Source organism: Esox lucius, chromosome 4, assembly GCF_011004845.1.
Source record: "Esox lucius isolate fEsoLuc1 chromosome 4, fEsoLuc1.pri, whole genome shotgun sequence".
Classification (NCBI taxonomy): Eukaryota; Metazoa; Chordata; class Actinopteri; order Esociformes; family Esocidae; genus Esox; species Esox lucius.
Genome location: NC_047572.1, coordinates 9,023,754 through 9,049,547, shown reverse-complemented (window position 1 = coordinate 9,049,547; position 25,794 = coordinate 9,023,754). Strand labels below are relative to the sequence as shown.

General features: G+C 41.3%; 1 protein-coding gene and 10 non-coding genes across 12 annotated transcripts in view; 1 reads left to right on the top strand and 10 right to left on the bottom strand.

Annotated features, from left to right (window-relative positions):
* Positions 1-514: 514 nt before the first annotated feature.
* trnac-gca lies at positions 515-586 on the bottom strand. Its single transcript has one exon. It is a non-coding gene; the product is annotated as a tRNA-Cys (tRNA).
* Positions 587-1,479: 893 nt separating this feature from the next.
* trnac-gca lies at positions 1,480-1,551 on the bottom strand. The gene has a single exon. It is a non-coding gene; the product is annotated as a tRNA-Cys (tRNA).
* A 571-nt stretch (positions 1,552-2,122) lies between these two features.
* trnac-gca lies at positions 2,123-2,194 on the bottom strand. The gene has a single exon. It is a non-coding gene; the product is annotated as a tRNA-Cys (tRNA).
* A 571-nt stretch (positions 2,195-2,765) lies between these two features.
* On the bottom strand, positions 2,766-2,837 carry trnac-gca. Its single transcript has one exon. It is a non-coding gene; the product is annotated as a tRNA-Cys (tRNA).
* Positions 2,838-3,730: 893 nt separating this feature from the next.
* On the bottom strand, positions 3,731-3,802 carry trnac-gca. The gene has a single exon. It is a non-coding gene; the product is annotated as a tRNA-Cys (tRNA).
* An 894-nt stretch (positions 3,803-4,696) lies between these two features.
* trnac-gca lies at positions 4,697-4,768 on the bottom strand. The gene has a single exon. It is a non-coding gene; the product is annotated as a tRNA-Cys (tRNA).
* A 1,105-nt stretch (positions 4,769-5,873) lies between these two features.
* On the bottom strand, positions 5,874-5,945 carry trnac-gca. Its single transcript has one exon. It is a non-coding gene; the product is annotated as a tRNA-Cys (tRNA).
* Positions 5,946-6,838: 893 nt separating this feature from the next.
* Positions 6,839-6,910, bottom strand: trnac-gca. Its single transcript has one exon. It is a non-coding gene; the product is annotated as a tRNA-Cys (tRNA).
* A 1,105-nt stretch (positions 6,911-8,015) lies between these two features.
* On the bottom strand, positions 8,016-8,087 carry trnac-gca. Its single transcript has one exon. It is a non-coding gene; the product is annotated as a tRNA-Cys (tRNA).
* An 885-nt stretch (positions 8,088-8,972) lies between these two features.
* Positions 8,973-9,044, bottom strand: trnac-gca. Its single transcript has one exon. It is a non-coding gene; the product is annotated as a tRNA-Cys (tRNA).
* Positions 9,045-13,012: 3,968 nt separating this feature from the next.
* The window catches only part of kctd8 (potassium channel tetramerization domain containing 8), a 42,098-nt gene continuing 29,316 nt past the window's right edge, over positions 13,013-25,794 (top strand). The window contains exons 1-2 of one of the 2 annotated variants that reach the window (XM_029119273.2): positions 13,013-14,202; positions 19,427-19,569. In XM_029119273.2, the coding sequence (XP_028975106.1) occupies positions 13,380-14,202; positions 19,427-19,551 (948 nt within the window). In that variant the 5' untranslated portion in view covers positions 13,013-13,379 and the 3' untranslated portion in view covers positions 19,552-19,569. Of the gene's footprint in view, positions 14,203-19,426; positions 19,570-25,794 lie in introns of those variants that run through there. The other variant, XM_029119272.2, reaches the window with a different exon arrangement.

Here is a 25,794-nt window from a genome sequence, read left to right as displayed (position 1 = left end):
ATCTCTTGTCAAACGCTAAACAATTTTGCGAAACTCGTGGCACAGTAGACTTTTTGAAGTTTAGAGGGCACCAAGATTTGAAACTGGTGTTGCTGGCTTCTCATTTAAACACAACACAGTGCATATAATGAAAAAGTCACAGCACCTCCTTAGTGAAATAATTAGGGGCCTCTTGATCTATTGTCAAATGCAACAACACTGAGGGAATTTTGGGTGGCACCGAGATTGGAACTTGCGCTTCTGACTCATTAGTGAAAGATTGGAACTGGGGCTTCAGACTCATCAGACAAATGCAAAACAACTTAGCGAAACTTGTGGCACAGTAGACTTTCTGAGGTGGCATCGATCGTATGAAGACGGTTTCTCCTGAGGATAGTTTTAGGCATGAGAAACCCACAGATATCGGGCAAACGTTTCTTCTTTTGTGCGGCACCAGGATTTGGGCGAATCAATCGAACACAACACTGTACATCCATCTGAGAAATACCTCTCCTTTTGAGTAAAGAGAACATTCAGGGGGCACCAGGATTTGAACCTGGGACCTCTTGATCTGCAGTCAAATGCTCTACCACTGAGCTATACCCCCAGCCCGGTCTGGCCTTTGAAGTGGAGTCAACCATCTGAAGATGTTTTCGAATCAGGAATCTTTTGAGCATCAGCAAACTGTGCAGTTGAAGGACTAACATTAATCCTGCTTAGTAATTTCAGAGGGCATCAAGATTTGAAACTGGGGTTCCTGGCTTCTCAGCCAAACGCAACACAGTGCAACTAATGAAAAATCACAGCTCCTCCTTAGTGAAGTAATCAGGGGCCTTGTGATATCTTGTCAAATGCAACAACACTGAGCCAATATTGGGTGGCACCAAGATTGGAACTGTGGCTTCTGACTCATTAGTCAAATGCAACACTGTGCATCTAATGAAAAATAACGACCCCTGTTTAGTGAAGGAATCAAGGGCCTCATGATCTCTTGTCAAACGCTAAACAATTTTGCGAAACTCGTGGCACAGTAGACTTTTTGAAGTTTAGAGGGCACCAAGATTTGAAACTGGTGTTGCTGGCTTCTCATTTAAACACAACACAGTGCATATAATGAAAAAGTCACAGCACCTCCTTAGTGAAATAATTAGGGGCCTCTTGATCTATTGTCAAATGCAACAACACTGAGGGAATTTTGGGTGGCACCGAGATTGGAACTTGCGCTTCTGACTCATTAGTGAAAGATTGGAACTGGGGCTTCAGACTCATCAGACAAATGCAAAACAACTTAGCGAAACTTGTGGCACAGTAGACTTTCTGAGGTGGCATCGATCGTATGAAGACGGTTTCTCCTGAGGATAGTTTTAGGCATGAGAAACCCACAGATATCGGGCAAACGTTTCTTCTTTTGTGCGGCACCAGGATTTGGGCGAATCAATCGAACACAACACTGTACATCCATCTGAGAAATACCTCTCTTTTTGAGTAAAGAGAACATTCAGGGGGCACCAGGATTTGAACCTGGGACCTCTTGATCTGCAGTCAAATGCTCTACCACTGAGCTATACCCCCAGCCCGGTCTGGTCTTTGAAGTGGAGTCAACCATCTGAAGATGTTTTCGAATCAGGAATCTTTTGAGCATCAGCAAACTGTGCAGTTGAAGGACTAACATTAATCCTGCTTAGTAATTTCAGAGGGCATCAAGATTTGAAACTGGGGTTCCTGGCTTCTCAGCCAAACGCAACACAGTGCAACTAATGAAAAACCATAGCTCCTCCTTAGTGAAGTAATCAGGGGCCTTGTGATATCTTGTCAAATGCAACAACACTGAGGGAATTTTGGGTGGCACCGAGATTGGAACTTGCGCTTCTGACTCATTAGTGAAAGATTGGAACTGGGGCTTCAGACTCATCAGACAAATGCAAAACAACTTAGCGAAACTTGTGGCACAGTAGACTTTCTGAGGTGGCATCGATCGTATGAAGACGGTTTCTCCTGAGGATAGTTTTAGGCATGAGAAACCCACAGATATCGGGCAAACGTTTCTTCTTTTGTGCGGCACCAGGATTTGGGCGAATCAATCGAACACAACACTGTACATCCATCTGAGAAATACCTCTCCTTTTGAGTAAAGAGAACATTCAGGGGGCACCAGGATTTGAACCTGGGACCTCTTGATCTGCAGTCAAATGCTCTACCACTGAGCTATACCCCCAGCCCGGTCTGGCCTTTGAAGTGGAGTCAACCATCTGAAGATGTTTTCGAATCAGGAATCTTTTGAGCATCAGCAAACTGTGCAGTTGAAGGACTAACATTAATCCTGCTTAGTAATTTCAGAGGGCATCAAGATTTGAAACTGGGGTTCCTGGCTTCTCAGCCAAACGCAACACAGTGCAACTAATGAAAAACCATAGCTCCTCCTTAGTGAAGTAATCAGGGGCCTTGTGATATCTTGTCAAATGCAACAACACTGAGGGAATTTTGGGTGGCACCGAGATTGGAACTTGCGCTTCTGACTCATTAGTGAAAGATTGGAACTGGGGCTTCAGACTCATCAGACAAATGCAAAACAACTTAGCGAAACTTGTGGCACAGTAGACTTTCTGAGGTGGCATCGATCGTATGAAGACGGTTTCTCCTGAGGATAGTTTTAGGCATGAGAAACCCACAGATATCGGGCAAACGTTTCTTCTTTTGTGCGGCACCAGGATTTGGGCGAATCAATCGAACACAACACTGTACATCCATCTGAGAAATACCTCTCCTTTTGAGTAAAGAGAACATTCAGGGGGCACCAGGATTTGAACCTGGGACCTCTTGATCTGCAGTCAAATGCTCTACCACTGAGCTATACCCCCAGCCCGGTCTGGTCTTTGAAGTGGAGTCAACCATCTGAAGATGTTTTCGAGTCAGGACTCTTTTGAGCATCAGCAAACTGTGCAGTTGAAGGACTAACATTAATCCTGCTTAGTAATTTCAGAGGGCATCAAGATTTGAAACTGGGGTTCCTGGCTTCTCAGCCAAACGCAACACAGTGCAACTAATGAAAAACCATAGCTCCTCCTTAGTGAAGTAATCAGGGGCCTTGTGATATCTTGTCAAATGCAACAACACTGAGCCAATATTGGGTGGCACCAAGATTGGAACTGTGGCTTCTGACTCATTAGTCAAATGCAACACTGTGCATCTAATGAAAAATAACGACCCCTGTTTAGTGAAGGAATCAAGGGCCTCATGATCTCTTGTCAAACGCTAAACAATTTTGCGAAACTCGTGGCACAGTAGACTTTTTGAAGTTTAGAGGGCACCAAGATTTGAAACTGGTGTTGCTGGCTTCTCATTTAAACACAACACAGTGCATATAATGAAAAAGTCACAGCACCTCCTTAGTGAAATAATTAGGGGCCTCTTGATCTATTGTCAAATGCAACAACACTGAGGGAATTTTGGGTGGCACCGAGATTGGAACTTGCGCTTCTGACTCATTAGTGAAAGATTGGAACTGGGGCTTCAGACTCATCAGACAAATGCAAAACAACTTAGCGAAACTTGTGGCACAGTAGACTTTCTGAGGTGGCATCGATCGTATGAAGACGGTTTCTCCTGAGGATAGTTTTAGGCATGAGAAACCCACAGATATCGGGCAAACGTTTCTTCTTTTGTGCGGCACCAGGATTTGGGCGAATCAATCGAACACAACACTGTACATCCATCTGAGAAATACCTCTCCTTTTGAGTAAAGAGAACATTCAGGGGGCACCAGGATTTGAACCTGGGACCTCTTGATCTGCAGTCAAATGCTCTACCACTGAGCTATACCCCCAGCCCGGTCTGGTCTTTGAAGTGGAGTCAACCATCTGAAGATGTTTTCGAATCAGGAATCTTTTGAGCATCAGCAAACTGTGCAGTTGAAGGACTAACATTAATCCTGCTTAGTAATTTCAGAGGGCATCAAGATTTGAAACTGGGGTTCCTGGCTTCTCAGCCAAACGCAACACAGTGCAACTAATGAAAAACCATAGCTCCTCCTTAGTGAAGTAATCAGGGGCCTTGTGATATCTTGTCAAATGCAACAACACTGAGCCAATATTGGGTGGCACCAAGATTGGAACTGTGGCTTCTGACTCATTAGTCAAATGCAACACTGTGCATCTAATGAAAAATAACGACCCCTGTTTAGTGAAGGAATCAAGGGCCTCATGATCTCTTGTCAAACGCTAAACAATTTTGCGAAACTCGTGGCACAGTAGACTTTTTGAAGTTTAGAGGGCACCAAGATTTGAAACTGGTGTTGCTGGCTTCTCATTTAAACACAACACAGTGCATATAATGAAAAAGTCACAGCACCTCCTTAGTGAAATAATTAGGGGCCTCTTGATCTATTGTCAAATGCAACAACACTGAGGGAATTTTGGGTGGCACCGAGATTGGAACTTGCGCTTCTGACTCATTAGTGAAAGATTGGAACTGGGGCTTCAGACTCATCAGACAAATGCAAAACAACTTAGCGAAACTTGTGGCACAGTAGACTTTCTGAGGTGGCATCGATCGTATGAAGACGGTTTCTCCTGAGGATAGTTTTAGGCATGAGAAACCCACAGATATCGGGCAAACGTTTCTTCTTTTGTGCGGCACCAGGATTTGGGCGAATCAATCGAACACAACACTGTACATCCATCTGAGAAATACCTCTCTTTTTTGAGTAAAGAGAACATTCAGGGGGCACCAGGATTTGAACCTGGGACCTCTTGATCTGCAGTCAAATGCTCTACCACTGAGCTATACCCCCAGCCCGGTCTGGCCTTTGAAGTGGAGTCAACCATCTGAAGATGTTTTCGAGTCAGGACTCTTTTGAGCATCAGCAAACTGTGCAGTTGAAGGACTAACATTAATCCTGCTTAGTAATTTCAGAGGGCATCAAGATTTGAAACTGGGGTTCCTGGCTTCTCAGCCAAACGCAACACAGTGCAACTAATGAAAAATCACAGCTCCTCCTTAGTGAAGTAATCAGGGGCCTTGTGATATCTTGTCAAATGCAACAACACTGAGCCAATATTGGGTGGCACCAAGATTGGAACTGTGGCTTCTGACTCATTAGTCAAATGCAACACTGTTGCTGGCTTCTCATTTAAACACAACACAGTGCATATAATGAAAAAGTCACAGCACCTCCTTAGTGAAATAATTAGGGGCCTCTTGATCTATTGTCAAATGCAACAACACTGAGGGAATTTTGGGTGGCACCGAGATTGGAACTTGCGCTTCTGACTCATTAGTGAAAGATTGGAACTGTGGCTTCTGACTCATTAGTCAAATGCAACACTGTGCATCTAATGAAAAATAACGACCCCTGTTTAGTGAAGGAATCAAGGGCCTCATGATCTCTTGTCAAACGCTAAACAATTTTGCGAAACTCGTGGCACAGTAGACTTTTTGAAGTTTAGAGGGCACCAAGATTTGAAACTGGTGTTGCTGGCTTCTCATTTAAACACAACACAGTGCATATAATGAAAAAGTCACAGCACCTCCTTAGTGAAATAATTAGGGGCCTCTTGATCTATTGTCAAATGCAACAACACTGAGGGAATTTTGGGTGGCACCGAGATTGGAACTTGCGCTTCTGACTCATTAGTGAAAGATTGGAACTGGGGCTTCAGACTCATCAGACAAATGCAAAACAACTTAGCGAAACTTGTGGCACAGTAGACTTTCTGAGGTGGCATCGATCGTATGAAGACGGTTTCTCCTGAGGATAGTTTTAGGCATGAGAAACCCACAGATATCGGGCAAACGTTTCTTCTTTTGTGCGGCACCAGGATTTGGGCGAATCAATCGAACACAACACTGTACATCCATCTGAGAAATACCTCTCCTTTTGAGTAAAGAGAACATTCAGGGGGCACCAGGATTTGAACCTGGGACCTCTTGATCTGCAGTCAAATGCTCTACCACTGAGCTATACCCCCAGCCCGGTCTGGTCTTTGAAGTGGAGTCAACCATCTGAAGATGTTTTCGAGTCAGGAATCTTTTGAGCATCAGCAAACTGTGCAGTTGAAGGACTAACATTAATCCTGCTTAGTAATTTCAGAGGGCATCAAGATTTGAAACTGGGGTTCCTGGCTTCTCAGCCAAACGCAACACAGTGCAACTAATGAAAAATCACAGCTCCTCCTTAGTGAAGTAATCAGGGGCCTTGTGATATCTTGTCAAATGCAACAACACTGAGGGAATTTTGGGTGGCACCAAGATTGGAACTGTGGCTTCTGACTCATTAGTCAAATGCAACACTGTGCATCTAATGAAAAATAACGACCCCTGTTTAGTGAAGGAATCAAGGGCCTCATGATCTCTTGTCAAACGCTAAACAATTTTGCGAAACTCGTGGCACAGTAGACTTTTTGAAGTTTAGAGGGCACCAAGATTTGAAACTGGTGTTGCTGGCTTCTCATTTAAACACAACACAGTGCATATAATGAAAAAGTCACAGCACCTCCTTAGTGAAATAATTAGGGGCCTCTTGATCTATTGTCAAATGCAACAACACTGAGGGAATTTTGGGTGGCACCGAGATTGGAACTTGCGCTTCTGACTCATTAGTGAAAGATTGGAACTGGGGCTTCAGACTCATCAGACAAATGCAAAACAACTTAGCGAAACTTGTGGCACAGTAGACTTTCTGAGGTGGCATCGATCGTATGAAGACGGTTTCTCCTGAGGATAGTTTTAGGCATGAGAAACCCACAGATATCGGGCAAACGTTTCTTCTTTTGTGCGGCACCAGGATTTGGGCGAATCAATCGAACACAACACTGTACATCCATCTGAGAAATACCTCTCCTTTTGAGTAAAGAGAACATTCAGGGGGCACCAGGATTTGAACCTGGGACCTCTTGATCTGCAGTCAAATGCTCTACCACTGAGCTATACCCCCAGCCCGGTCTGGTCTTTGAAGTGGAGTCAACCATCTGAAGATGTTTTCGAGTCAGGAATCTTTTGAGCATCAGCAAACTTTGCAGTTGAAGGACTAACATTAATCCTGCTTAGTAATTTCAGAGGGCATCAAGATTTGAAACTGGGGTTCCTGGCTTCTCAGCCAAACGCAACACAGTGCAACTAATGAAAAACCATAGCTCCTCCTTAGTGAAGTAATCAGGGGCCTTGTGATATCTTGTCAAATGCAACAACACTGAGCCAATATTGGGTGGCACCAAGATTGGAACTGTGGCTTCTGACTCATTAGTCAAATGCAACACTGTTGCTGGCTTCTCATTTAAACACAACACAGTGCATATAATGAAAAAGTCACAGCACCTCCTTAGTGAAATAATTAGGGGCCTCTTGATCTATTGTCAAATGCAACAACACTGAGGGAATTTTGGGTGGCACCGAGATTGGAACTTGCGCTTCTGACTCATTAGTAAAAGATTGGAACTGTGGCTTCTGACTCATTAGTCAAATGCAACACTGTGCATCTAATGAAAAATAACGACCCCTGTTTAGTGAAGGAATCAAGGGCCTCATGATCTCTTGTCAAAAGCTAAACAATTTTGCGAAACTCGTGGCACAGTAGACTTTTTGAAGTTTAGAGGGCACCAAGATTTGAAACTGGTGTTGCTGGCTTCTCATTTAAACACAACACAGTGCATATAATGAAAAAGTCACAGCACCTCCTTAGTGAAATAATTAGGGGCCTCTTGATCTATTGTCAAATGCAACAACACTGAGGGAATTTTGGGTGGCACCGAGATTGGAACTTGCGCTTCTGACTCATTAGTGAAAGATTGGAACTGGGGCTTCAGACTCATCAGTCAAATGCAAAACAACTTAGCGAAACTTGTGGCACAGTAGACTTTCTGAGGTGGCATCGATCGTATGAAGACGGTTTCTCCTGAGGATAGTTTTAGGCATGAGAAACCCACAGATATCGGGCTAACGTTTCTTCTTTTGTGCGGCACCAGGATTTGGGCGAATCACTCGAACACAACACTGTACATCCATCTGAGAAATACCTCTCCTTTTGAGGAAAGAGAACATTCAGGGGGCACCAGAATTTGAACCTGGGACCTCTTGATCTGCAGTCAAATGCTCTACCACTGAGCTATACCCCCAGCCCGGTCTGGGCTTTGAAGTGGAGTCAACCATCTGAAGATGTTTTCGAGTCAGGAATCTTGAGAATCAGCAAACTGCAGTTGAAGGACTAACATTAATCCTGCTTAGTAATTTTAGAGGGCATCAAGATTTGAAACTGGGGTTCCTGGCTTCTCAGCCAAACGCAACACAGTGCAACTAATGAAAAATCACAGCTTCTCCTTAGTGAAGTAATCAGGGGCCTTGTGATATCTTGTCAAATGCAACAACACTGAGCCAATATTGGCTGGCACCAAGATTGGAACTGTGGCTTCTGACTCATTAGTCAAATACAACACTGCATCTAATGAAAAATAACGACCCTGTTTAGTGAAGGAATCAAGGGCCTCATGATCTCTTGTCAAACGCTAAACAACTTTGCGAAACTCGTGGCACAGTAGACTTTTTGAAGTTTAGAGGGCACCAAGATTTGAAACTGGGGTTGCTGGCTCCTCAGTCAAACACAACACAGTGCATATAATGAAAAAGTCACAGCACCTCCATAGTGAAATAATTAGGGGCCTCTTGATCTATTGTCAAATACAACAACACTGAGGGAATTTTGGGTGGCACCGAGATTGGAACTTGCGCTTCTGACTCATTAGTGAAAGATTGGAACTGGGGCTTCAGACTCATCAGTCAAATGCAAAACAACTTTGCGAAACATGTGGCACAGTAGACTTTCTGAGGTGGCATCGATCGTATGAAGACTGTTTCTCCTGAGGAATGTTTAGGCATGAGAAACCCACAGATATCGGGCAAACGTTTCTTCTTTTGTGCGGCACCAGGATTTGGGCGAATCACTCGAACACAACACTGTACATCCATCTGAGCAATACCTCTCCTTTTGAGGAAAGAGAACATTCAGGGGGCACCAGAATTTGAACCTGGGACCTCTTGATCTGCAGTCAAATGCTCTACCACTGAGCTATACCCCCAGCCCGGTCTGGGCTTTGAAGTGGAGTCAACCATCTGAAGATGTTTTCGAGTCAGGAATCTTGAGAATCAGCAAACTGTGCAGTTGAAGGACTAACATTAATCCTGCTTAGTAATTTTAGAGGGCATCAAGATTTGAAACTGGGGTTCCTGGCTTCTCAGCCAAACGCAACACAGTGCAACTAATGAAAAATCACAGCTTCTCCTTAGTGAAGTAATCAGGGGCCTCGTGATATCTTGTCAAATGCAACAACACTGAGCCAATATTGGGTGGCACCAAGATTGGAACTGTGGCTTCTGACTCATTAGTCAAATGCAACACTGTGCATCTAATGAAAAATAACGACCCCTGTTTAGTGAAGGAATCAAGGGCCTCATGATCTCTTGTCAAACGCTAAACAACTTTGCGAAACTCGTGGAACAGTAGACTTTTTGATGTTTAGAGGGCACCAAGATTTGAAACTGGGGTTGCTGGCTCCTCAGTCAAACACAACACAGTGCATATAATGAAAAAGTCACGTCACCTCCATAGTGAAATAATTAGGGGCCTCTTGATCTATTGTCAAATACAACAACACTGAGGGAATTTTGGGTGGCACCGAGATTGGAACTTGCGCTTCTGACTCATTAGTGAAAGATTGGAACTGGGGCTTCAGACACATCAGTCAAATGCAAAACAACTTTGCGAAACTTGTGGCACAGTAGATTTTCTAAGGTGGCATCGATCGTATGAAGACTGTTTCTCCTGAGGAATGTTTAGGCATGAGAAACCCACAGATATCGGGCAAACGTTTCTTCTTTTTTGCGGCACCAGGATTTGGGCGAATCACTCGAACACAACACTGTACATCCATCTGAGAAATACCTTTCCTTTTGAGTAAAGAGAACATTCAGGAAGATATCATACAAAAATGTATTCTGCTTAGTTTTTTTCTTCGGCACCAAGATTGCTCATCGGTCGAATGCAACACATCTAAATGAGAAGTACTGCTCCTTTTGAGTAAAGGGAACTTTCTGGTGGAAACAGGGTTTGTCTTTGTAATCTTGTGATTCACAGACAATCCTCTACCACTGAGCTACACCCCCCTGGGCAGTTGGAGTCAACCTCCTGAAAATAATTTATACTCAGGAAATTATTCCTGCCTCGAAATATTGGGTGACACCAAGATTTTAATTTGGGCTTCTGGCTCCTCAGTCAAATGCAACACTGTGAATAATCACGACCCCAGCGTAGTGAAGATATTAGGGGCCTCTTGATTAGGAGGTTGATTCATCTTCAACAGAAGTGCTTTGCAGGGGGTATAGCTTAGTGTTAGAGCATTTGACCGCAGATCACTTTTCATATCCTGGTGCCCCCTATTGCTGTTCATTCAAATGGAGCACCTTTTCTTCATTGAATGCGCAGTGTTGCCTTTGACTGATTATTCAGAAGCCCCACTTCTATTCCTGTTGACATCCAAAATTACTTAGCAGGCGATATGCTTGTTGGTTAGTTATGGTTTTATGATGTTCAATATGTTTTTGAGTTGTAATCATCTTCAGACTATTGATTCCAGCTAAAAATTTGCAACAGGTTTTGCTTATTGGTGAAGCATTTGACAGCAGATCATGAGCCCCTTTTTTTCTTACAGTAGGAGCAGCATTTTCTTGTTAGATGCACAATGTTGCCAGAATGAGGCCAGAAACCCCAGCTTCAATTCCTATTACAATGTTGTGTTTGTTCAAAATGTTCCTGAGTTTAAATCATGTTCAGGAAGTTGATTCAACAGGCTGTATAGCTCAGTGGTAATGTGTCCCCTGATTCAAATCCCGATGTCCCTAAGATTGCTCTTCTCTATTTATTGGCCATTTTTGTTTGTTAAATGAACCGAGTTCTTCTAATATAATGTGCAGAGAGTGTACTATTGTCCCTCTATAGGTTGCTCTTTCTCTTTTGAACTTTTCTCTTATTCTTCACTATCTGTGCCTAAAATGTATGTTTTTCTACCCGCTCTCTTTGCGGAAACAGATATTAACTTTTTAGAGAAATAATTTTTCTGGAAATATTATTACTACATTATGACAAATAAAGTATAATTTCTTTTTACAGGTATTTACGAATGGGTGCTTGGGATGTCCATAAAGGCTTGGGTAAATCAACATCCTAAATCCCAGTTATATCGAACAGTAATTCATTATGAATTACCTAGTTATTAACACGTTTCAAGTAAAGTTGGAGCAATATTCTTATATTTAACAGTTTTCTGAATGTGATGAGGCGTCTTATACTAGGGCTTAAATGTTTCTGAACCATAATCAAATGGTGTCTGTATCAAGAGCAAGAACCAGGAAGCAGGATATCTGTAATTCTGTCCCTGAGCAAGGCAGTTAACTTAAATTGCTCCAAGGTTTTTGCAGAATATAAAAATGTCTTCTCAGTCGTGCCTTGTATATAGTGAATAAATAAGTGTTTTCATCTGATGAGGCAGCCATTAATCCACTACAAAACAAACTTCCATTTGATATTATTGTCTTTTTGTGTTGATTATGTCAATTGATAAATCATTTTTATCCAAATTTTTTGAATGTATGTAGGGTCCCCTTCAAATAATTACTGGCTACCATGGAGAGGTTAAAGTTCACAGAGCTGGTCAGAGTTTCTGCTGAGGCAGTAAATTGACTGTGATCGAAGGCTGTGTGTGCAATGCATCGTTGATCATTACAAGAGATCCATTGAGGTGTTCTCCAGTAGTAAGCATATTCAAGGTTGCTTTCTTTCCAAATAGATCTAGAAACGTATACCAACCGTGTGATAATATTGAAAAGCATTAATGACCTTGGGATCTCATTCAATCAAAAGGAAACTGGACAATGAAAATACAACACAGTTTAGTTTGTTGTCTTCTGTTCCTAGTAATGATGTATCTTTAAAGCTAGAGAAACTGCTGGTAACCTAATTTTGATTAATATAACTAATTCTACAGCCTGATCATGGATAATTGTGTTCAATCACCTGTGGGCATCTGTACCAAACCCTGGTATTTTTTTTAGCTTCATCTGTGCCAGATAAGATTATATAGTGTAAAATGTTTTGGGATGGATGATTTTTGATTTAGCTAATGATTTGGATCAGCATATATATGTGGGGAATTGATCTTCTTTGAATATTCATATGATTTCCAATCTGGCTTTCATACCAACATGAGCACCTAATAGTCCCCAGCTTCCAATTGGCTCATTTATCCACTTCCTATGTCGTTGGTAGAAAAATTCATGTATTCTTAGTCGATGTTCCTGGTAAAACACGGGTTAAATAAAATATACATTCACAGATAGACAGAAGACATTGTTGTGACTGATGTGTTCATACCTTCACCCCATAATTTATTTTATTTTCCACTCTCCATATACTGTACATACTATTTAAGTATCAATGATAATTTACAAATTTTGATAAACAATGCAACTTGTGAAAATATGAATTTTATTTGTAATGCCAAAATCTTCATAACCATTTTTGAGTGTATTGTATAAAGAAAATTACATGATTGTTGACTTCTTTAAAATGTTTTGCAACATTCCAACAGATGGCAGTACAGGCTTCTTATTTGAAAACTGGTGTGGATCAATGGAAATGTGTATACGTGCAACTTCTTTCTTATTAGTGCATTTTAAATTATCATAAAATCCTTTTTTTTTTTTTACCAGTAAAGTTGATTAGTACATTTGGCATTTGTTAAAACATTTTCAATTATGTGAAATATGTTAACAAATGTTTTTTTGTCAGAATTCCAGAAGCAACCTTCTAAAATCCTTGGATTTGATCAAAACTAAACATTGATGAATGTTAATATAGTGTTCATACATTTAATTCCATTTTAAGGGTAATATTGTAGCAGTACTGCCTCTTTAAAAGGTTGTACCTGCAGCACCTCCCCTTTTACTCAGAGGATGATGTCATTTTGGCATCCCCAGACTCTGGACAAATTATGCTGGGAGTCGCTCAGTGTTTTTTCTCCTGCTCTATTGCTCTTCCTTGCATTTGCTCTCTCTATTAGTAAGGTGACAGTGGCAGGGGGAACCGATACTAATCTTTCTTCCTCGTTCTTAAGCTGCCTTCCTTCTTGGCATCCACTCGCAGCAGTGATGTAGTCCTCTCCCTCTTTCAAACTTCAGCACCTGCTCAACTCTTTGGTAACCGACCTCTATTAATTCTATTGGGATATTTTTTGTGTCTTGCACCAGGCTGAGTTATTTTTTTTATTGCTCCACCTGTTTGAGAGGACCTACGAGGACCTTATTTGAGTTTAGGAGAAGGCATTCAATTTCTCCATCTGCCCTGGTGTAACTTGGAGACCATGGCAATGAAGGAGACCATTCTGCCTATCAGCGAGTTGTCTGGCCCAGCCCTGGTGACCTACCCTGAGGTGGTGGAGCTCAACGTAGGTGGCCAGGTGTATGTCACCAAGCGCTCCACTTTGGTGAGCGTACCCGACACCACCTTGCACACCATGTTCGGCCGGAGCCCTCTGCGAGAACTGCCAAGGGACAGCCGTGGACGCTTCTTCATTGACCGCGACGGCTTCCTGTTCCGCTACGTCCTGGACTTCCTGCGTGACCGCCAGCTGGTGTTGCCCGACCACTTCCCGGAGCGTGAACGCCTGCAGCGAGAGGCAGAGCACTTCCAGCTTAGCGAGCTGCTGCGCCTCCTGGGGCCCCGGCCTGGTTCCAAGCTGGGCTCCATGAATGACGAGGGCTGCCACAGTGACATAGAGGAGAGCTCGCAAAGCAGCGAGTACCCCATAGGTCGTGGCTCAACAACCTCAGACAAAAGGTCAGGGTTCATCACCATTGGCTACAGGGGCTCATACACCACAGTACGGGACAACCAACCCGATGCCAAGTTCCGACGAGTGGCCAGGATCATGGTATGTGGACGCATCGCCCTGGCCAAAGAGGTTTTTGGGGAAACGTTGAACGAGAGCCGGGACCCTGACCGGCCTCCTGAGAAGTACACATCTCGGTTTTACCTCAAGTTCACTTACCTGGAGCAGGCATTTGACCGGCTTTCCGAAGCAGGTTTTACTATGGTGGCGTGCAACTCTACCGGAACAGCCGCTTTTGTCAACCAGTACAGGGATGACAAAATCTGGAGCAGCTATACAGAGTACATCTTCTTCAGTAAGTGCAAGATAACTCGCCTATTCATTTACATATATATTTGAAAATTCATCAAGTGTTCCAACATCTTGTGACATTTAATAAATTCCCTGGTTTTGCAGAAGTCGTGTAAACAAAAAAGTGTGTCAAATCGCAACACTTCTCTCAAGGCCCGGAGTATTACTGTTCATTCCCTCCTCAATCCAGTAATTTTACCATCCATGATTTCAGAGGGAAAGCAATTATTGAAAGTTTCCACCCTAACATATTTATTCAGGTTTTAAATGTTTTCCACAAAAAACAGCATGTGAGTAAAATTTAAAAATAGAAACAGAGCTGTTGACAGAAGGTTTTTGAGGATTTATCCGGTGGTTGGTTATGTTTGGGCTAATTGGATTTGAAAAAGAGGGAAGGTAATTGTCAGGCATATCTAAGTAAAACCAAAAGAAGTACATGAGAAACAGAAAATGGGAGTGCATGTGATGAGTTAACTTGTGTGTGCCTGCGTGTCTCGGTTTGTTTGTCTACATCTGTATGAGTGTGTGCCAGTGGGGACTTTAGGGGACTGAAAGCTCTAAATGAAGAAAGAATTGCCCTTTCTATATAACAACTGTCCACGGTTCTATAAAGTGTACTCCCAGACTGGTTGTCGGACCACTGCCCACTGCCCAATCCACCAATCCCCCCCATTTTCACCCCACCTGTTCCTATGTCTCTGCTGCGAGCAAAGAACTCAGGGCTGGTTCCTGTTGGATGTGATGGCTTTGACAGTGAGAGGGGAGTCTTGACAGGGGGAGAGCAGGCACACAGGGGCAGGGGGGCAGCAGTGTGGACAGGGCCTGTCGTACAGCTTTAGTGTGATGTGTTGCCGCCTCGCGGGGGGTGGCTGCCTCGTTAACTCATCTCCTGTCAGGTTGAAGATCGAGTCCGAGGGGCCTGAGGACAAAAAGGAGACGACGTGTTTTCCTGTCAGTAGCTACCATCCATTTATTTAGATTTTGGTGGTAAAATGTGATTATCAGCCATTGCTTCTTCAAGAGATAAGAAAGGCTAAACATACATAATGAGCAAACATAAGACTATTGCACACACAATGACTTGCCAAACCTGGCTGCTGCCAGGTTATTCCACTATAATGTGTTTGGTGCAATATCCATATGAATGGTTCTCTTTCTATTTGATCGAAGTCCAGAGTGACTGTCGACAGAAAGATATAGATACTGACATTATCATTCATTCTAAGACGAAGGTTGATCAAGCGCAAAGAAACATTTCTCCTGTATCAAAACATTACCAACATACTGAATGGTTTGAATGCATTACAACATCAATGACATCTATAACACAAAACACTGGTAATTTGGAGTAAAATACATAAAATATACCCATGTGGAATAGGTCATTCTTGATGCCAACAGTCAATAAAGAAGATAAAGCATTTTTAAGCAACATTTATCATACCAAGTTGTGGGAGGTGTTCTATTTTGAAGCAAATTCAGATGGGAACAGGTATATATATACATTCCTGTTCCCATATACAGTAACTCACAAAAGTGAGTACACCCCTCACATTTTTGTAAATAATTGATTATATCATTTCATGTGACAACAGTGAAATGACACTTTGCTACAATGTAAAGTAGTGAGTGTACAGCTTGTATAACAGTGTACATTTGCTGTCCCCTCAAAATAACACAACACACAACCAATAATGTCTAAACCGCTGGCAACAAAAGTGAGTACACCCCTAAGTGAAAATGTCCAAATTGGGCCCAAAGTGTCAATATTTTGGGCATAGATTTCACCAGAGCTTCACAGGTTGCCACTGGAGTCCTCTTCCACTCCTCCGTTTGAGGATGCCCCACAGATGCTCAATAGGGTTTAGGTCTAGAGACATGCTTGGCTACTCCATCACCTTTACCCTCAGCTTCTTTAACAAGGCAGTGGTCGTCTGAAGGGAGGGGATCATGCTCTGCTTCAGTAAATGTTGCCATTCATGGTTCCCTCAAAGAACTTTAGCTCCCCAGTGCTGGCAGCACTCATGCAGCCCCAGACCATGACATTCCCACCACCATGCTTGACTGTAGGCAAGACATACTTGTCTTTATACTCCTCAGCTGGTTGCCACCACACACGGTTGACACCATCTGAACCAAATAAGGTTATCTTGGTCTCATCAGACCACAGGATATGGTTCCAGTAATCCATGTCCTTAGTCTGCTTGTCACTCATACATCTATTTCCCAAAGACAACCTCTGGATATGATGCTGAGCACGTACACTCAACTTCTTTGGTCGACCATGGCGAGGCCTGTTCTGAGTGGAACATGTCCTGTTAAACCGCTGTTTGGTCTTGGCTACTGTGCTGCAGCTCAGTTTCAGGGTCTTGGCAATCTTTTTATAGTCTAGGCCATCTTTATGTAGAGCAACAATTACATTTCTTCATTGTTGTCACATGAAAGGATATAATCAAATATTAGCAAAAATGTAAGGGGTGTACTCACTTTAGTGAGATCCTATATATACTACCATTCAAAACTTTGGGTCTCTTAGAAATGTAATTGTTTCCATTGTCCATTAAAAAAACATCAAACATCAGAAATACAGCGTAGATATTGTTAATGTTGTAAATGACTAATGTAGCTGGAAATGGCAGATTTTGAATGGAATATCTACATTGGTGTACAGAGGACCACAGAAGTCTATTTCATATCAGAAATTGCCAAGAAACAGTGCAAACTGGCTCTAACCAGAATAGAAAGAGGATTGGAAGGCCCTGGTGCACAACTGAACAAGAGAACAAGTACATTAGAGTGTCTAGTGAGAAACAGACGCCTCAACTGGCAGCTTCATTTATAAGTACCCGCAAAAAATGCCTGTCTCAACATCAATGGTGAAGAAGCGACTTTATGGTGCTGGCCTTCTAGGCAGAGTGTGTTTAGAAAAAGCCATATCTCAGACTGGCCAATAAAAAGAAAAGATTTAGATGGGTTGAAGAACACAGACACTGGACAGAGCAAGTAAGTTTAAGCTGTTAAGTTTAAGCTGTTTGGATCACAAAAAAGTACATTTGTGAGACACTAGAGGAGTGTTTGATGCCATCTGTCAAGCATGGTAGTGGCAATGTGATGGTCTGGGAGTGCTTTGGTGGTGATAAAGTGGGAGATGTGTATAGGTAAATAGGGGATCTTGAAGAAGGAAGGTTATATCACTCCTTTTTGCGATGACATGCCATACCCCGTGGACAGAGCTTGATTGTAGCCGATTGTAGGCCAAAGGCCCAAAGCACAGCTCCAAACTATGCAAGAACTGTTTTAGGAAAAAGCAGTCAGCTGGTATCTGTTTATAATGGACACATTCCCCAGATCACAACCCTATTGAGCTGTTGTGGGAGCTGCTTAATCATATGGTACGTAATAAGTGCCCTTCAAGCCAATGCAGCTTGTGCTTCAGGGATCATAGAGTGAAATCTCTTCAGATTACCTCAACAAATTGCCAACTAGAATGCCAAAGGTCTGCATGGCTGTGATTGCTGCAAATGGAGGATTCTTTGATGAAAGCAAAGTTTGAAGGACACAATTATTATTTCAATTAAAATGATTATTTCTAACCATGAGAAAGACTAAATGTCCCATTCATTTTGTAATATATCCTATTTAAACTCCTATTCAAATGTATACAAGGACATCTCTAAGTGACCCAAACCTTTTGAAAGGTAGTGCTGGTGAGAACCGTTGTTGGTGGTGGTAGGGTGCACATCTGACACATCCACATATCTTGCAACCTCCCCTCTCCTCATGTCATGCCTCCATGGCATGTTGTAAAACCTTCGTCAGGTGAGTTGTAAAATTGGGTATCAGCGTACAGGGGTAATTGATGGGCTGACAACAAATTTCTTGCGGTGACATCCAAGGGATTGAAGGCTACGGCTGCCGCTGACAAATGCCTGTTAATAAGACAAGTATTTGGTTCCAAAGGTTGAGGAGGATGTTTCCGTTGGGTTATTTTCATCTCGACATTTCTTCGTCTGGTTCCAAGGGTTGGCATTTCAGCACTCACATATCTTTTATCAGCTGATGCTGATAAGCCTGCGCGATCCTGCTGGAGTCGTGCATAATTTATTAGCGACTTTGCAACAGGGCACTGTATTGATATTTATAACGGGATCAAGCTTTTACTCCTAAACAATGTAGGAGCATCACCACAATAGCAAAGCAGAATTGTCCTCTGCTAAATGCATTGTACGCATTAGGATTTCATTAGGATCCCTTTTAGCGACTGCACAAATCAACAATAACTCTTACTGGGAAGCACACAAAACGTCAAACATGACATAACACAGAACAATAATATAATGATAAATTATGAGGAAAGAACAAGATACATTTCAATTAAATTGAAATGCATTGCTGAATTACTGAATTAGGCCTTTATATGTTGAACTCTCAGCTCATCAGAATCACTTTTAAAAGTTTACTTAATCTAGACATACTGAGAATGAGATTTTAAGGGTATAGTGGTGCTGCTATTGTATACAATGGGTGGTGAGCATATGCAATAAGTTAATGGGATGTAAGTGGTAAGTATATTACACATATATTCTCAGTTGAGGAACACATTCACAGTATCAGTATTGTATATCTAGAAGCAGAAAGAAGAGCAGAGTTGTGTTTTGTATAGTGTAACTATTCAGTATCCAGTTTTTAAATCGCTTGATTTGGTGTGCGTAGTGTTTTCATCCTCAGTGGGATAGATAGCAGGTTGTTGAGGGCCATAGCATGAGGAAAGACACCATTTAGGTGGCTGGTATCTTTTGGATCACGGTTGACCTGCTGACCTGCCTGTCTTCTTCTTGCTGGAGGAGAGAACAGGGGGTGATTGGCTTGGAAGGGGTCAGTGATGATATTTGGCAACCGATGACCCTTGTCATAAACCCATACATGGCGTGGCAGGTTTATAACTGCGACAAAAAAACCCAGACCAAAACCAGATGGTGAGAGTAGACTTAACTTTCAACATCTGAAGTCGAATCAGGGTTCATTAGAAGATTTCTTAACTGCCACTAGTACTACATCGATTGGTTTGGGATGTTGTCCAGCCACCTGATATTGTGGGAGATGAAGGTCCACAAAAATATGAACGATTCAGCCAAACTTAAAGCTGAGCCCTGATTCTCATGTGTAGTGTGGTAGTGGCACCTGGATAATACTAATTTTGACAAATATCTTCCAAATGGCCCAACCAGCAAAGGAACAGGCAGACCCAACTCGGGACAGGGAGGAGGAGGCGGCCACAAGAAGCAGGGGCTCATCGCCCAACCCTTCTGGATCACATAACCCACCCCAAATTTATTGTAACATTCTTTTGTAACCCGACTTACAATATTGTTCTGACAGGCATGCATATACACTCACCTAAAGGATTATTAGGAACACCATACTAATACTGTGTTTGACTCCCATACTTGTCCTGTTCCAGTGCTGAGGGATACATTTTTGGGTATTTACATCAATAAACCGTGAACCAAGGAATGACCCTTTTCATACATGAATTCTCATATTTTCATACATGAAACCCATGAATTCTCTGTAGTAAACAGAATGCAGGTAAACTGTGCAAGGGCAAACAAATTGAGGGTGTATATGAATGCCGATAACAGATTACAGTTTCTGGAAAAACTCTACATCGATGACATCAGAGATGAAGGTCTGCATATTTAAACACAATGGTGAGATGAAACAGGCAACCATTTTTAGACATGAAAGAATTAGCTTTCAGTAGGCACAATCAAGGTGAAAGTTCCACTAGCAACTACAAGGAGCCAGTAGATATAATTGCTGTTCTTTATTCACTGAGTGTATGGAAACTTCTACAGTCTTCTCTGACATGACAAAAACTACTTGTAATCATTTAAAATCATCTTTATTCTGGATGAAACCACAGACATCAGCTGTCTCACATATACCAGTTAAAGGCAGGTGAATGATCAGAGCTTTCATTAGAAACATTTACCTATCAGTTGTTGGTAGACGGTTTGGCTGCTTAATAATCTGAGAAATAAAAAGTTTAGATACATACACCTATTTTCATAAGCTTGCTAACTTCCTACTGGCTAACCTTCTAGATTAACAAACACAGTCCCCAGATGTTTTCTTAAATACTAGATGCTGTCAGGGAGATTCCCATAAGGAAAATAAATACATTTTAAATATATATATTAAATATTAAAAAATAACAAAAATTGGCCAATTCACGGATCTAAAGATATGTTATTAATACATTTAGAATACATTTCCAAATATAATGCCAAATGCATTTGAAAATGGATTTTGGAGATGCATTTGAAAATGTGTTGGAAAATACATACAAAATATATTTTACAATACATTTGTGATTACATTTTAGAAACGTAACACTTGGCATCTTGTCTCTCAAACCCATGAGGTTTAATTTCTAAGGCAAGCATGCTAACCGCTACTTCAAACAGGGATAACTGTTTCCTAGGAGCGAGTGGTGGTCTTACCAAGGTTGCTACAGTATGTTAGAGTATATTGGTGAGTGTAAGATTAAATGCATTTTGTAAATGTATATCCATAAATATATATGTCTATCACAACATCTAAAAGTGATGGCATCAATACGTCACTAATTCTTAACATTTTGAAAGTGTTGTTTGTATATTTACTGTGTGATGACAAATGTGATGCATTTGTTTAGAAAATCCGGTCCTATTATTGGCTGTAATATAATATTGATTTGAGAAAAAAAAACTGGGTTACAACTAAGGGACCCCACATTCCTTGCCAGGCCCAATATCCACTAAAACCTGAGGCCTCAAAGGGAATAACACCTGTGTTAAGCTGTAAAGGAGATATTGGTCTCAGTTTGTGTTGCTTGTTGAAATAACGGTAAAATCATTTTCAGGTCAACTGTGAAGTGAAAAAATACACTAATCTAAAGGATTATTAGGAACACCATACTAATACTGTGTTTGACCCCCTTTCGCCTTCAGAACTGCCTTAATTCTATGTGGCATTGATTCAAAAAGGTACTGAAAGCATTCTTTAGAAATGTTGGCCCATATTGATAGGATAGCATCTTGCAGTTGATGGAGATTTGTGGGATGCACATCTAGGGCACAAAGCTCCCGTTCCACCACATCCCAAAGATGCTCTATTGGGTTGAGATCTGGTGACTGTGGGGGCCATTTCAGTACAGTGAACTCATTGTCATGTTCAAGAAACCAATTTGAAATGATTCAAGCTTTGTGACATGGTGCATTATCCTGCTGGAAGTAGCCATCAGAGGATGGGTATATGGTGATCATAAAGGGATGGACATGGTCAGAAACAATGCCCAGGTAGGCCGTGGCATTTAAACAATGCCCAATTGGCACTAAGGGGCCTAAAGTGTGCCAAGAAAACATCCCCCACACCATTACACCACCACCAGCAGCCTGCACAGTGGTAACAAGGCATGATGGATCCATGTTCTCATTCTGTTTACGCCAAATTCTGACTCTACCACCTGAATGTCTCAACAGAAATCGAGACTCATCAGACCAGGCAACATTCTTCCAGTCTTCAACTGTCCAATTTTGGTGAGCTCGTGCAAATTATAGCCTCTTTTTCCTATTTGTATTGGAGATGAGTGGTACCCGGTGGGGTCTTCTGCTGTTGTAGCCCATCCGCCTCAAGGTTATGCGTGTTGTGGCTTCACAAATGCTTTGCTGCATACCTTGGTTGTAACAAGTGGTTATTTCAGTCAAAGTTGCTCTTCTATCGGCTTGAATCAGTTGGCCCATTCTCCTCTGACCTCTAGCATCAACAAGGCATTTTCGCCCACAGGACTGCCGCATACTGGATGTTTTTCCCTTTTCACACCATTCTTTGTAAACCCTAGAAATGGTTGTGTGTGAAAATCCCAGTAACTGAGCAGATTGTGAAATACTCAGACCGGCCCGTCTGGCACCAACAACCATGCCACGCTCAAAATTGCTTAAATCACCTTTCTTTCTCATTCTGACATTCAGTTTGGAGTTCAGGAGATTGTCTTGACCAGGACCACACCCCTAAATGATTTGAAGCAACTGCCATGTGATTGGTTGATTAGATAATTGCATTAATGAGAAATTGAACAGGTGTTCCTAATAATCCTTTAGGTGAGTGTATAACATGTCATTTTGGACTTTGAACATTCATTGTTTTGAAATATATTTGGACAAAATTGAAATGTATTTATAAATTTTGACATACATTTCGGAAATAAAAGGTGAAATATATTTTGATGCCTGAAATGTAATTTGAATAAATGTAAATGTATGTATATATTTTTAAATACGAACAAAGATTCCAGGGCCATTAAAATAATTAAATACAGAGATATATTAGCAATATAAAATTCTACGCTGATTATAGACAGAATAAGCTGTTTCTCAGAAATATTTTTCTGTCACCCGTTTTAAAGCCCATGGCAGAGAGAGGTGCCAACCCCCCTGAATGCCTGCTCAAAGTGCTAGGTTATGTTTAAAACAGAGGAATAAAGCACCTGATTTGACTTAATAAACCTCTTGAATTAACATCAGTTGTATTTTACTAATTGTTTGGACTTAGTTATTCTTTGTTTGATTGTGTTTTATAACTGTATTTGTATTGTACAGTTTATCGTGGAGGAGTTACATATATTTTACAGTAAATGCCTATAATGAATTTTAGACTGCAATCATTTTTCTAAGTTTTGACTGAGTGGTCCAAGCCTACATTTTTCTTTTCTAATAACAACATTTACATTTTAGTCATTTACCGACATCTTACAGTAGGATGGCTTAATAAATGTAAATGGTGTACATTATGTTAGGCACTCAAAGTTGCTAAAATAAAGTGCTCGGATAGGGATGTAGCATGTCACACGCTGGCCAAGTGACTGAATTCTGTTCTATACAATAAATCCTACTATGCCACTTTAAGTTTAAAACAAAGAGCAGAGCAACTACTGCTATCATTAGCTACAGTTTCTTTAGAATTTAGGGTAAAGTGGAAGAACACGGAAGAAAGTCAGAGACAGGTCACCAAACAGTCTCATTTGACATCCTATTATTTTGCATAACTAAGGCATCTCCGCACAAATAAATGTAGTCATACAAAAACTGGTTTCAGTCCACATAGAGCAAAAGCACTGCAACGATGTCTTTCCCTTGAGTCCTAATTTCATTAAGATTATACTTCTGTTAGAAAAGTCACATCTTCCAAAGGAACTGCCAGCTTCCCTCTCACTTGCACCTTCAATTAATCGGTTCTTCTCAGACAATGGGGAAGAACATTTAAATTCAATTAACTATTCAATTAGGAGAACCTGGGCCGAAGCTTGTGTAGCAATGAATGCCATTTGTCACACCTTTGGCACAGAGTTTGATCATAGCCTGATGGAAGGTACTGGCAGTTCCCCGTGGTCTGTAGGTAAGCATCATGGCCTTACAGTGGATGCAATCTTCAACTGGAAATCCCTGTGGGATTTGTAGTTCAATTTAAAACATTTCAAGATGTTTTTAATGCCCCTTGGAATGCAATTCAATACCAATTCTCCACAACATATCACCAACCCGCTTATATTCCCCCTTAAAAGGAACCCATCTTGGCAAAAGTCGAATGTTTAGGGCTGGCTCTTCCTTTAAGGCTATGCTTCATATTATCAGATGTATCAGGTGTATTATATGACAAGGATAATTCTCCTGCAGGCAGAATTGAAAACATAGCACAGTACACAAGAATAGACATAATGATATAACGTATATCCTAATTTACCAACATAAACTCCCAAATGAAATAAAAAACCTAGCGGTTCCTCTTCAAAGTCCCTTTCTGCCGCCAGGTGTTTTTTGATGTTTTTATCACTAGTTTGAGTGTGGTGGCAGTGAATCCCATTTGGTCATGGTTCTATTTAGATATGTGAGCCTTCACCTTCTGTTGGGTATGGGGAAGTGGGACAAAATGTCAACACATTGCTGTGAGAGACTGATCAATAATAACAGGAAGCGTTCAGATACAGTCCTTGCCACATAACTTTCTTCAATAAACAAATTAAATAAGTATTAACATTTTGCTTTGTTGATTCACACATGTTCCCTTTGATCAAACATTACATTTTGGTTGAAGGTCTGAATATTCAACAATGAAAATATGCAAAAATGCATAGGGCAAAAACATGTTCATAGCTTTGTGAAAGGCCATTATAAAATACATTTGATTCATGGTTGCTGTTCAAAATGCAAAGCTGACAAGGTGAACAATCTGTTGTTGTGCCTTTGAGCACAAATTCTTTATTTCAGTGTAAGCCTACAGGAGAAAGTTCATTCTAAATTGACACCAAATTGGGTTTGCACATCTGCATTTATTTAGGCTTCCCCAATGGGTCAAATATTAGCTTAAAATGTGTTGTCACTGTACCAGAAGTTTTGATTATTTTGATTATGATACCAACGACAGCTGATACCACAGTGAACTTCAGCATTCGCTAGATCACTACTTTAGATAGATCCCTACTTTAGATGGATCACTACTTTTCAAGAAAAGTCTTACTGGAAGGAGCCTATTTTGTTTATAGTATATACTCATCTAATAGTACATTTATGACTGATTGACAGCTGGGCTGTTCATGTTCTAGGGGTAAATGTAGCACATGGAGATGTGTTGAAATGTATTCCTCAACCTTATGCATTCATGCTCAAGAGCCAGCAATTGATTGGCACAGTGATTAAGATTGCTTGATGAAAAGCATTTATGTTTGTAAAGCATACGCTCCGAGTCTTATGCTGGATCCAGAAGAAGCACTATTACATAAGCAAGCAGGAAGATAACAGTTACATTTGCACCTAATGAATAATGGTTTACCCTGAAAACAAAAATGTGTTGTAAGGACATCATCGGAATGCCGAGGTTTGGTCTATGCTCGATTGGACATCCCTAGGACTTCCCCTGTTGGCTCAGCAAAAATATACAACTCTGGAAAAAATTAAGAAACCACTGCCCCTTTTTCTTTCCTTTCCAAAAAAGTAGAAAAGGAAAGTTTTGAGTGAGGAACAGAAGTGTTCAATTTGCAGTGGTCTCTAAATTTTAACCCTTCTGTTCCTCACTCAAAACCTTCCTTTTCGACTTTTTTGGAAAGGAAAGAAAAATGTGCAGTGGTCTCCTAATTGTTTCCGGAGCTGTATATTCAATAAGTTTAAACCTTTCACTTGGCTTTATATAGATAATTGATGGCGATTGAGGTGATTGGTTCATCTCCAGCATAACGTTTAATGACAAGAATAGGTCTGTAAAGACTTAAGAGACAATGGTTTTATACTCTCCTTTCCAAACACTGAGCCAAACAAAAATGTATATAACTACATGTGAGGCCTCCCAGGTGGCACAGTGGTCTTTCATGGCAGAAAGCTGACCATCACAGTTTAGGTTTGAGACTTGACTGTGTTGCTAGCTGACGAGTGGCTGGGAAGCAAGAGATTGCGTCAGCACAAATGGGGGAGGAATGGTCAGCAGGGATTTTAGCGACTCCCGCAGGCAGATTGGGTGCCTGCTAAAGCTAACAGAATTTGTCAGGCGAGTCAGAGTGCACTCA